The 13,481-nt window shown below is 44.6% G+C and overlaps 1 protein-coding gene across 1 annotated transcript in view; it reads right to left on the reverse strand.

Annotated features, from left to right (window-relative positions):
- WIPF3 (WAS/WASL interacting protein family member 3) overlaps positions 1-13,481 on the reverse strand; it is a 34,697-nt gene that overhangs the window by 6,695 nt on the left and 14,521 nt on the right. The window contains exons 6-7 of the mRNA XM_032286755.1: positions 13,058-13,159; positions 400-476 (exon numbers count right to left, since the gene is read on the reverse strand). Coding sequence (XP_032142646.1) covers positions 400-476; positions 13,058-13,159 — 179 coding nt within the window. The remainder of the gene's footprint in view (positions 1-399; positions 477-13,057; positions 13,160-13,481) is intronic.

Below are 13,481 nucleotides of genomic sequence, written 5' to 3' on the forward strand. Positions count from 1 at the left end.
TGCCCACCTCGGCCTCCCAAAGTGCTGGGATTACAGGCGTAAGTCATCGCACCTGTTCTGAATTGTTTTATAAATGTTATTCAGGTTTTCTCACAGACTGTCATAACCAAGGAAGAATGGGAAGTGATTGGCATGATTGTTGCAGAATGTCAGAGTTGCTAAACTTGCTTCTATATGTAGTGGTAATTCCAGGGAAGCCCCCTTTTGTCACACTTGAGATTTTGAAATTACGACTGTTTCATTCTGGCTTGAAACAAAGGTACACCAAATGGCTTTCCCTGAGGAAAAGGAGTCTGAGGAAGACTATAAAGCTGTTAGGGAGAAAGCATACCCTTACCATTTCTGTGCCCCTGAGGAGAATTCCTGGTTTTACATTCAGAGACATGAGGGATGTGTTACCTGAGAATTTCTGCCTCTGATGTCATCAGAGCTCTGCCCGACTGCTTCAGCTTGGAGCCAGGGACCAGGTGTACGGCCTGAAGGAAACAAGAACAGTTTCACCATCTATTGGCCCAGGGACTGGCTGTGCATGCTCACAGAGAAACTTTCTCTAAACCAGCACCGAAAGCAATGAAACCTTCAGGATCCTGGCCCTAGACTGTGTGTTTCCACCACTCCCATCTTCTGTGTCGCAGACCATGGATGCAGAAGAGTCATATCTAATACACTGTGAAAAGAATAAATTATTAAGGCCTGTCATCTAAATGCATGTTAGAACTTCTCTACCAAAACATACCATCTCCAGGCATGCTCATCAGTCCATTATCCACAATGTGCTCAGTAATACTAGGGCTGGCTAAAAAAGTGAAAGATAAGTAACTGCTGGCATAAATCAGGCCTGCCATCCATGAGGATCTAAAACGTTCTCTCAAGTGTATTGTGTTTAACTATTATACAAGTTACTTATGAATATGTTCTCATAGTTAAGAATTCAAAGAATAAAGAAGATAATGGGGAAAAAAAAAAAACAACCCAAAGTTCTTCTTCTTATTCCTCCCCAATCCCATTTTTCTATCCCAGAGTCACCATGGTTAAAAGTTTGGTGTTTATCCTTCCAATTTTTTTTTTCTTTTTGGTATTTACATACATACATCTGTGTATGTACAGATACATGTTTTGGTTGGTCTACCCAAGTTTAAATTCTCATCCCCAGGTGTTGACAACTCTCCCTTCAGTTGGCTATTCGAAATGGTGTTTCCTCTGCTGCACTGGCAGAAGACTTTCTATTCTGTGTCTGTCATGAACTAGGCATTAAATAATCATGTCCCAAAGTCTCCAGAACAATACAAATTGCTATGCTATTTAAAAAGCAACATGAAATACATGAATGTTCATTATAGATTATTTATAATAGCGAACAAGTACAATTAATAATCTGTGTTCAACATAGGTTTTTAGATAATATAGGGTTCAGTATTACATGATAGAGTACTAAGCACCTGTTTTTTTTATTATTTTATTTTTGAGACAAGGTCTCCCTCTGTCTCTCAGGCTGGAATGCAGTGGTATGATCATGACTCACTATAGCCTCAACCTTCCAGACTCAGGTGATCCTTCCACTTCAGCCTCCTGAGTGGCTGGGACCATACATGTCCATCACCACACTCAGCTAACTTATAAAATTTTTTGTAGAGACAGGGTCTCACTATGTTGCCCAAGCTGGTCTCAAGCTCCTGGACTCGAGTGATGCTCCCACTTTTGCCTCCCAAAGTGCTAGGATTACAGGCACAAGCTACTGAGCCCTGCAAGAAACTGAGTATTTACAAAGACTCATTTTGCAGAGATGAATTTGTATAAATAGAATGATTTATATTTAAAAAATATTTTAAAAATTAAATATTTTAAAAAATCAACTGAGAAATACATAGTAATATTCTGAAATGTTTCCTTCTAAGTGGTAGAATCACCATTAAAAAAAAAAATATCTCTCTCTCTCTTTTTTTTGGAGACAGTCTTGCCCCAGGCTGTGGCACGGTGGTGCTATCTCAACGCACTGCAAACTCTGCCTTCCAGGTTCAAGCAATTCTCATGCCTCAGCCTCCCAAGAAGCTGGGACTACAGGTGCTTGCCACCATGCCTGGCTAATTTTTTTGATATTTTTAATAGAGATGAGGTTTCGCCATGTTGGCCAGGCTTGTCTCAAACTCCTGGGCTCAAGTGAACCTCCCACCTTGGCCTCCCAAAGTGTTGGGATTATAGACGCGAGTCACTGTGCCTGGTCAAAAAATTCTCTTTAGAAACATTTTTCAATTTTCCACAACATATATAAGTCATTATAAAAATTTTTTAAGGTAAGATACAATTTTTTTAATTGGACTATCATGTAGAAATATCTCTAAAACTTATAGCATATCAGTCAAATGGGCACTGTAATTTTCATTAAAACTTTTTAAATTAATGAGTGCACTTGTTCTAGAATAAATATATTTTGGAGCAAAAGCTATAGTAAGTGCTAGATTTTTAGTCAGTTTATTAACTGAGAAAAAAAAAAAAAGAAGAAAAGAAAAACACGAATACACAACCCCTTGTCTAATTCCATGTGAAAGGTAGCCCTAGAAATTATTGTTCTTAGATTTAAGAAACTCTTGTCCACTACAGAAAGCCTTTTAGCCAGAGTTCTATAAGCTTGACTTTATTCACATTTGGGCTGCATAATTCCCTACGTGGGAGTGGTCCTGTGTGTTGCAGGATGTTTACCAGCATCCCCAGTCTCTGCCTACTAGATGCCAGTAGCACACCCCAGTCTCACACGAATGGACACTTGTAACAACCAAAAAATGACTCCCCACATTGCCAGATGTCCCCTGGGAGGCAAAATTTCCCATTTGGGAACCATTAGGCAATAAAATAGGCTTCACCATAGGTCAGCAATTCCCCCCGGTTTTCTTTCTTTTTTTGAGACAGGGTCTGGAGTGCAGTGGCATGATCTCAGCTCACTGCAACCTCTGCCTCCCAGGCTCAAGCAATCCTCTCACCTTAGCCTCCCCATGGCTGGGACTACAGGTGCACACCACCACACCTAGCTAATTGTTCATATTTTTGGTAGTACAAAATGGAGTTTAAAATAGAAAAATAGAAACATGGGGTTTTGCCATTTTGGCCAGGCTGGTCTCAAACTCCTGAGCTCAGGCGATCCGCTCACCTCCGCCTCCTAAATTGTTGTGATTCCAAGCGTGAGCCATCACACCTAGGCTTTCTCGCTGTTTTTCATAAATATGACAAGAAACAATACCGGAGGGGTTAAAAGGTAATCGATTTTTCTCCCTAACACAGAAAGGCAAACTCTTGTCTTGTTAAAAAAAAAATAATAATAATCACTGCTGCTAGAAATGAGTGGCCGGGACTTAGTCAGGGCTTGTCAAAGTGCTTTTAATCCAAATATCTCCTTAAAGGGATTTTCCCTTATGAGATGCAACCAGAATCTCAGAATTCAAAAAGCAGAGCAATTCTGCTGAAGAACTCCTTCACACGGGCTGCCTTCCCACACAAGGGCTTTGCAGATTCTCTGAATCAGGGGTTTTCACTCTTGGGACACAGGAGAAATATCGTTTACTGCTCTCCTCAATCTCAAGCTCCTACTGCACGTAAGAGCAGGCTGAGTGGACACTGCTTCTATCTCCTGTCCACAGACAGCTCCTCTTCCCTCCCATTCATATAGCTGTGGGTACAAAAGTGGTGGAAATTGCTGCTCCATCTAGGGCAGCCTGATACGAAGGACTCCTCTGAACTGCAGGGTGCAGAGAAGAAAAGTCTGTGCTTGGGCTAAGCGACCAGAGGCCTGGGGGCCAAGCTGGCTTCCAACCTTATTTTTTGTCATTTATAAACCAAGCAAGCTTTATCTTTTTCCAGGCACATGAACAAAGAGATGTGTTCATGTCAAAAAATAAATCCATTTTGTAGCCAAGCAACAAGAGGATTGGACAATGTCCAGAAAGGATGTATAAACTTGGCTGGCTATAGAAGGAGGGTCTGAGAGCCTCTGCAGAATAACTACCAACCCCGGGTTGCAATTCCTGCGAGCCAGGGAGAGGGGCTTGAAGCAGACCTAACTGTCGGCTCTGGGCCAGCATGGTCTGACTAAGCTATGCACTACCCTGGCATCAGAGTGGAGAGGCAGCGCAATGTCTCTATTAATTTGACTGCTCTAGGTACCTCATATAAGTGGAATTATATTTTTATGACAGCTCTCTCCTTTTTCCTTCCATTGCACACTGACTCCTCAATTTTTGTTATACCTCACATTTCAGAGTCATCTTTGACTTCTCTCTTCTACTCCTGCATCCAGCTTACCCTGAAATGCATCTAGAATCTGATCTCTCACCTTCTCTGCCACACCCACTCTGCCCTAAGCGCCACTGTCATTCCTCACCCTAATTGTTGCTGGAACCTGCTAACAGGCTCCACTGCTTCACGCTGCAGCCCAAGTGATTTGTCTGCTGCCAAGCCCAGTCGCTACCCTCTGCTCAGAATCCTCCAGGGGATCCCCATCACCCCAAGTCAATTGGAAATTCCTGTCATGGCTCATAAGACCTACGTGAACTGCCTCCCTCTGCTTTCGCCACTTTCCTTCTACTTCATTATGCTCTGACAACACCTGCAATGTCCAGAACATTCCAAGCACACTTTTGCTTCTGGGCTCAGCATTTGCTGTTCCTTTGATATCTAGTTCTGAGTGATAACCACTTTTAATACTTTGGTGTACATATTTCTGGCCTTTTCTCTCTTTATTTGATCAACTTATTTTCTATCTAAATACACAAACTATTTTTACAAAATTCAGATTTTATTTTATGTACTTTTTTGTATATTTTCTCCAAATATCCACATGACTGTCTCCCTACTTCTTGTGGATCTTTGATCAAATGGTACCTGTCTTAGCTCAGTATTATTCACAAAAGTTAAGAGGTGGAAGCAGCCCAAGTGTCCATCAATGGATTAATGGATAACAGAATGTGGTACATCCATACAATGGAATACTATTCAAGCCTGAAAAAGAAAAAAAAATTGAATGTGCTACAATATAGATGAATTTGGAGGACATAAGTAAAATAAACTAGGCTTAAAAAGACTAATACTATATAATTACACTTATATGAAGTACCTAGAGCAGTCAAATTAATAGAGACAGAGAGCAGAAGGGTACTGCCAGGGGCTCAGGGAAGAGGAGGATGGGGAGTTGTTCAGGACTTGGGATATAAACACAATTAGGTTTGCAATGTGAATTTTTCAAGCATATATGACGTACTTCTTTTTTTTTTAATTTATTTTTATTTTTGAGATGGAGTCACTCTCTGTTGCCCAGGCTGGAGTGGGCAATCTCAGCTCACTGCGACCTCTACCTCCCAGGTTCAAGTGATTCTCCTGCCCCAGGCTCCTGCGTAGCTGTGATTACAGGCGTGTGCCACTACATCCAGCCAATTTTTGTATTTTTAGTAGAGATGGGGTTACACCATGTTGGTCAGGCTGGTCTCAAACTCCTGACCTTGTGATCTGCCCGCCTCGGCTTCCCAAAGTGCTGGGATTACAGGCATAAGCCGTCACGCCTGGCCTGTACTTGTTTATCTAAATCTCTGCAGAGGGTATGGGCCTCAGTGAGTATCTATTGATATGAAGATGATGTCATTCTATCTACCATCATTATGTTAACAACTATTTGTAATCTTTGCATTTTTCCCAAAATTCCTACTGACGGTTTTTGTTCACTTTCCTTTTATTGTTGTAAAATACACATAACATAAAATTCACCATTAGTGACATTTATTACATTCACAGTGTTGTGTAACCATCACTTTTATATAGTTTCAAAATGTTTCACCCCAAAAGGAAAACTTAAAAAAAAATTTTTTTTTTGAGACAGGGTCTTGCTCTCGCACCCAGGCTGGAGTGCAGTGGCACCATTTCGGCTCACTGCCACCTCCACCTCCTGGGCTCAAGCAATCCTCCCAGGTCAGCCTCCCAGGTAGCTGGGACTTCAGGCATGCACCACCATACTTGGCTAATTTTTGTATTTTTTTATAGTGATGGGGTTTCACCATGCTGCCCAGGCTGGTCTGGAGCTCTTGAGCTCAAGCCATCCACCTGCTTTGGCCTCCCAAAGTGCTGGGATTACAAGCATGAGCCACTGTGCCCAGCCTAAAACTTTTTCAGAGACAGGATCTCACTGTTGTGCAGGCTAGAGTGCAGTGACACAATCGTAGCTCACCGTAGCCTCAAACTCCTGGGCTCACATGATTCTCCTGCCTCAGCCTCCCCAGCAGCTAAGACTATAGGAGCACACCACCACACCTGGCTAATTTTTAAAAACTTCTTGTAAAGACAGGGTCTTGCTATGTTGCCCTGGGTGCCAAAAGGAAGCCTTACATTCATCAGTACTCACTCACCATTCCCTTAGTCTCCTTGTCTCTGGAAACCACTCATCTATTTTCTGTCTCTGTGGATTTGCCTCTTCTGGTCATTCCATCTAAATGAAATTATACAACATGTAGCCTTTTGTTTCTGGATTATTTTGCTTACATAATATTTTCAAGGTTTGATATAGTTTGAATATGTGCCTGCTTTTATATATATATATATATATATATATATATATATATATATAAAATATTTTCAAGGTTTTTTATAGTTTGAATATGTGCCTCAGATTTCATGTTGAACTGTGATCCCCAATGTAGAGGTGGGGCCTGGTGGGAGGTGCCTGGGTCATGTGGGCAGATCCCTTATGGCTTGATGCTGTCCTCGAGATAGTGAATTCTTGCATGATCTGGTTAAGTGTGTGGCACTCCCCCAAACACTCTCCCTCTTGCTCCGCTTTGTCATGTCACACGAGCTCCTCATTCGCCTTCCACCATGACTGGAAGCTTTGAAGCCAAGAAGCAAATGCCTGCATTATGCTTCCTGTACAGCCTGCAGAACTGTGAGCCAATTAAACTTCTTTCTTATATATACCCAGTTTCAGGTATTTCTTTATAACAATGTGAGAACAGATGAACACAAAGTTCATCCATGTTGTAGCAATGTATCAGTGCTTCCATCCTATTTCTTGTGAAATCATATTCCATTGTGTGACTACACCACATTTTGCTTCAGTTATTTTCACCTTTTGGCTGTTGTGAATAGTGCTGCTATGAACATTTGTGTACAAGCTATTGTTTGAACACTAGTTTTAAGTTCTTTGGAGCCTATATCCAGGAGTGGAATTGATGGGTCATAATGGTAATTATATATTTCACTTATTGAGGAACCTAATTCATTTTTAAAATATTAGGAAAAAAAAAAACTAGACTTGGTGTAGTGGCTCACTCCTGTAATCCCAAAAATTTTAGGAGGCCGAGGCGGGCAGATCACTTGAGGTCAGGAGTTTGAGACCAGCCTGGCCAACATGGTGAAACCCCATCTCTACTAAAAATACAAAATTAGCCGGGTATGGTGTCGCATGCCTGTAGGCCCAGCTACTCAGGAGGCTGAGGCAGGGAAATGGCTTGAACCTGGGAGGCGGAGGTTGTGAAGTGAACCAAACTACCTCCATCTTAGAAGTGAGCCTGACTGACTACATATTGGCTTCTCCCCCTGCATCCCCCCCCACCATTCCTCCCTTGAGTGCATACCTGGGTCACACAGTGCTGGGTCATGTTGTGCTTAGAACCATAGAAACATATAACCATTGTAACCATACCCTGCTTGACAAGCCCAGTTGCTATTGTGAATATCCCCTTAATTGATCATATGGAAAGTACCAAAATGCCCCCCTTGGTAACCAGCAATCATGGAAACTGCTTGTATACCCTCCTTAGTTAACAATCATGGGAGACTCCTACCCCCTAGTTACCAGCCTCCTCCCCTAACTTGCTCATTCTGCTGTAAAATTGCGCTTTGCGCCCCCTTACCCTGATCTACATATAAAAGGAAATCACACCCCTTCCTCAGGCCGAGAGATTTTGAGCATGAGTTCTCCATCGCTGGCAATAAAGGACTCACAATCAGATTTTAGAGTGTGGTGCTTCCCATACAACTCGCTCAGTTATAATAGTTGCAGTGAGCCAAGATCATGCCACTGCACTCCAGTCTGGTGACAGAGTGAGACTTTGTCTCAAACAAAACAAAACAAAACAAAACAAAACAAAACAAAACAAAACAAAACAAAAACAAACAAAAAACCCACACACAAAACTAAGCGAAGCCATTCAATCAATGGAAGAAAATAGCGAACACCTGCAGAGTGGAGACAATGGTGATGGCTAGTGGAAGTAAGTGTGTGTGCATGCCTATGTGTCTGTGTGTGGGGGTGGGGGGTGCAGGGGGTCAGGAGAGACAGCAAACGAACAGGCAGGGACAGAGACAGGCTACCACGGCGCACAAGAACATACTCATCTGATGGAACCAATACTGTCTCCCAGACCACGAAAAAATCTAATCTTGGGGAGCCAGGTCAATAGTAGGCAAGAAGAAAACTGGTAAGGAGAAATGTAGTCAGACAGGCATACCCCACATCTGACTGACACTAATGTAACTAACAAGGTTCTGCACTAGGGCTCATGGGGATGACAAACACATGCATATTTAATTTCGCTGGGAGGCTGATGGAGTACTTCATGTCCACCGATGCCACATCAATCTAAAACAGTATCTGAATTTTGAAATTGCCCTTTCTAGTCTATACAGTGTCAGTTCATTTAATAGGCTTTTTAAAAAACCTGCTCCTTTGTAAACATCAGGAGATTATTTTTGGTGCATAGACTGCCAACTGCACCCTCCTGGCAAGCTGTGTGTGGTGAGGGGGTGTAGCTTTTCTTCTCTTCTTGGGGGTGTGAGTGAGCACCAGGGGCATAAAATGCAGCTAGCTGTAGATTAGAACTGACTGAATCTGAAGATTGAAGGACCCCACAGCACATTACTGAGAAGGTCTGAAGAGCCAAAAGAGGTTTTTAGGAATCTGTTTTCTGGAATGGTTTAGGGCAGATCAGCAAACATGACCAGTGGACCAAATCCAGCCCACACCCGTTTTTGTAAATAAAGTTTTATTGGAACACAGCCATGCCCATTCATTTCTGTATTGTTTATGGCGGCTGACTGATATAATAATCAGCACAATTGAGTAGTAACAATCGAGACCTACATTGCTTCAAATATGTATTCTCTGGTCCTTTACAGAAAATGTTTGCTGACCTCTCGTTTAGAGTATAGATCACAACTAAAAAGCCTTCAGGGGCCAGGTGGGTGTAAGGGAAAGCTGTGGGGCTTGTGGCATGAACGTGGCCAGTCAGCAAACTCTGGCTCAGGGGAAGGAAAGGTGCCTAAATGAGCCAGTAGCTGGGATTCTGTACTTGTACACGTTCCAAGGGCACAGTTATTTCAATACTGCCAATAAATATACTGTATTAAATTAAGAAAAACAGTATACATTCTTGATTTACAACTTGGAGACAGTATAATAAAAGAAATTCCTTACTTTCTCCCTCAGCTGTCGGTCTAGGTCACCAAGGTCAAATCCCGTTTATTAAATGCTTTTCACTGGATGTCGGGGAGGGACTGAGTTGACCCAGCTCATTCACAGTTTATAGCCTCCTGTCACACAGACGGAACTACTTCATGCACCTGGTTGACATCATGGCCATGTCCTTCATTGTTCTATATTTCCATCTCTAAACTAATGGCCAGCAAATCAAGTCCTCACCCTTGCCCCACCTCATCAGTCCCAGACCTGTGTACGCTGCACTCCACCTTCCACACGGCATCTCCCCCTTGTACCCCTCCAGCCACCTGCCCTCACCATAAATGACAGGAATCCCATTGCCTCCCCCTGAAACCTCCAGTTCCCTCTTGGTGTCACATCCTCCATCCAGCCCAAGGCAGGCACTCCTGGGACTCTGGCTCCTCCATTTTCCTTGGTCCCATCTGGGCCTGGTTCCCAAACCCTGATCACTCTGAGGACCTCCTCCATCCATCCTCCCTCACACAGACTCTTTTTTTTTTTGTTTTTTAATTGAATTTTGCTCTTGTTGTCCAGGCTGGAGTGCAATGGAATGATCTCAGCTCACTGCAACCTCTGCCTCCCAAGTTCAAGTAATTCTCCTGCCTCAGCCTCCCAAGTACCTAGGATTACAGGTGTGTCCCACCACGCCCGGCTAATTTTGTATTTTTAGTAGAGACAGGGTTTTACCACATTGGCCAGGCTGGTCTCAAACTCCTGACCTCAGGTGATTTGCCCACCTTGGCCTCCTAGCATAGACTGTTATAATAGCTGCCTAACAGGTTCCCTGACCCTGGTCTCTGCCTCCTCTGAACCAGCCACCGGTTATCTGTCTCAACCTGCATCTCATCATGTCCCTTCTCAGAGTTCACCATGGCCAAATGGAACTGGCCCTGGTTCAGAGAGATGTGGGTTCAAAATTCCTGGTGCTGGCTTTAATCTGCTCTGAGGCTTTAGATAAGTCAGTTGGCCTTTTCCCTGTCTGGAAACTCCATTAAGGACGAACGATAAAGTATACAAAGCACCTAGAACAGTGCCAGGCATGAACATCCACAACATCCACCGCAGGGTCCATGATGGCCCTGTAATTGTCGTTTAGCATTTTCGCTGACAGTTCTTCCCTGCTTACAGATTCCTACTCCAATGCCTTAGGTGGGACACAGCCTGTTAGGAGGCACACCTATTTCCTTGTCCCTGTGGGTTCGTGTGCAGGCAGCCACCTGCAGCCTGGCTCCTTCCGGCACGCTCTGAGATCTGGCTGCCTGTTGATGAAGGGGGTCCCTTGGTTGTGCTCTCCCTGCCACGTGGAAAGTCCCACGAAGCAGACTCTGTGACTGGAGGGGCCAGCCTCAGTTTCCTCATGTGTGAGTCACGCTGCCTGGGGGAGTAACAGAGCCTAATTCTGGGTGCAGTATTAGGAGGTCTGCTGCTGGGGAACCTAAGCTGTGTCCTCCAATTAGAACATGAACACTTAGGTCTTTCATGAGCTGATTCCTGTGCATATTTCACAAGATGGGAAGAGGGGTATTGTATGTGGACACACACTCCCAACCTTGCACCTGCTGCAGCCTGTGTGGTCTTACTCCAGCCAGGCACCTTGGGCCCTGACATACCACATGGGACATATGGTTCCTATATGCACCAAGCACTATCATGTTCTCTCCTGGGTCTGTCCTGTCCTCAGCCTGGATGCCTTCTCACCCATGTAGAACTATGACCCTCTCTCTCTGGCCTTCAGGCCCCCAGCATCCACCTGCACCCCTGTGCCCACTGAATTGCCCTTCGCACTCTAAACAATCACTGATTAATCCCAGCTACTTGGGAGGCTGACACAGGAGAATCACGAGTCACTTGAACCCTGGAGATGGAGATTATGGTGAGCCGAGATTGCACCACTGCACTCCAGCCTGGGCAACAAGAGCGAAACTCCATCTCAAAAAAAAAAAAATGACGCTCTTATGGGGTCTAATTCTCATCTAAGGAGTGTGTGTAGTGGGCGGATGATGGAGGAGACCTTGTTTCTTACACTTTGCAGCCTCTGGTGCCTGTAGGGTGCCTGCTGTATGACAGGCGGTTCATCTAAGTTTGCTGAACTGAGCAGGGATGGGAGATGGACATAGCACCTGTCTTTTGCTGGGCCTTCATGTACACCTTCAAATAGTAGGTGTACAGTCACATAGGCCATCAGAGAGAGATGTGCCCAGCGGAGCCTGAGATGGACATCTACCTGAGCACAAGGAAGGCCCGCATTCCCCTGACCTGAACACAGGGCAGGCCCGCCCCCCTCCACCTGAGCCCAGGGCCCTACATCCCCTCCACCTGAGCACGGGCAGGCCTGTACCCCCTCCACCTAAGCACAGGGTAGGCTTGTGTTCCCTCTGCACTGCAGGAAGCTTGAGTTCTGCAGAAGGGACTTCACTAAGATTCCTCTGAAAGGAGAAGGGCAAAGAGCCTGGCTCACTATTCCTGGTCTTAGGCTAACCCTGGGCAGTGATTCTCCATTTGGGCCAACAGATGTCTGGACTGTGGGATGGGAACGCATTTGACCCTTACTCCATAGTGTTGACTTAGGCTCCTGCCCAATCTGAGTGGCCCAGTACCAGACAAGAATTGGCTCCTCCACCTCATTCTTTCTCTTTTTTTGGGGGGATACAGAGTCTCGCTGTGTCACCAGTGCTGGAAGGTAGTGGCATGATCATAGCTCACTGTAACTGCCAACTCCTGGGCTCAAGCAATCCTTCCACCTCAGCCTTTCACCTTTGGACTACAGGTGTGCACTACCACACCTGGGTAATATTTTGTAGAAATGAAATCTTGCTATGTTGACAAGGCTGGTCTTGAACTCTTGATCCTCCTGTCTCAGCCTCCCAAAGTGCTGGGGTTTCAGGTGTGAGCAATGTATGCCTGGCTTATCTCTCTACTCTTAAGGCTGAACAGGTAAGCTGGGTTAAATGTCCCCTTTTAAAGTCTGACCACACAATGAAGTCAGGAGGAGGCAGGCCCTTACTGAGCTGTGATTCTCAACCTTGGCGGTACATTGGAATCACCTGGCAGCTTTTAAAAAATCCTGACACCTAGGTATTGGTATTCTGATTATGTGGTTTAGATGTAGCCTGGCCTTCAGGATTTATAAAAGCTCCTTAGGTCATTCTAATATGCAGCCAGGGTTGAGAACCATTGACCTAAGGACATTCTCCATTTAATGGTTTGCCAGAGTTCTGAATTAGCAGTTTTCAGGCGCTTCCTCAGCGACTGATGCACACCTCCTATATCCTATTTCACTGTTGTCTAGGGTGTGTAGTTCCCTTATCAAAAGCCCCAGGGAGGAGAGGGATGAGTGCTAAGTTTAGGCCTCCAAATATGATGCCAGTTACCCTCGGTGTTCTGTAAAAATCTCTAAATGAACACTTAGGTATCAGGAGAAATCAATGTCCTGGAAGTTCCAGAACTATGCACAGCGCTACATCCTTGCAGCAGTACAGTGAAATCACGATGTCATCCTTGAGACAGTCTGTGACCAATCAGTGCACACCAGGCGCCTAATTTTGGAGGGTTGGGAAATGCCAGGAGACTTATCCAGGCGGTACTTACTTCTGGGGATCTTGCTGGGGTAAATCTTCTGGCATGGTTTATATTCATCCGGAGGGGGGAAGTCTTCCACAGAATGGAACGTGAATTTGGACTCAAAGTCATCTGGACACGTGGGAAATGGAAAGAGTTACTCAGGTGACTGTCATGATCCAAGTTTTGATCATTTCCAGGAGCACAGAGATTACTCTGACTGCATCCACTATTTTCTGTTTGCCTGCTCGGTGCAAGAATTTTAATGACCATTCTCCCTAAGACATCCACTAACCTCTTAGTTTTACTGATTGGTTGGGATTCAGGGAAGCAGGAAGAGGGAAATCCAGTCACTCCCTGTCACCCACCCGAACCAAGAACACCTTAAGGAAGTTGCTAAAGGGGTGGAAGTGGCACAGGGCTCTCCAGGGTCCAGAATCAGAGGCAGGGACCC

Source organism: Sapajus apella, unplaced genomic scaffold, assembly GCF_009761245.1.
Source record: "Sapajus apella isolate SASKATOON/1434 unplaced genomic scaffold, GSC_monkey_1.0 scaffold19, whole genome shotgun sequence".
Taxonomy (NCBI): Eukaryota; Metazoa; Chordata; class Mammalia; order Primates; family Cebidae; genus Sapajus; species Sapajus apella.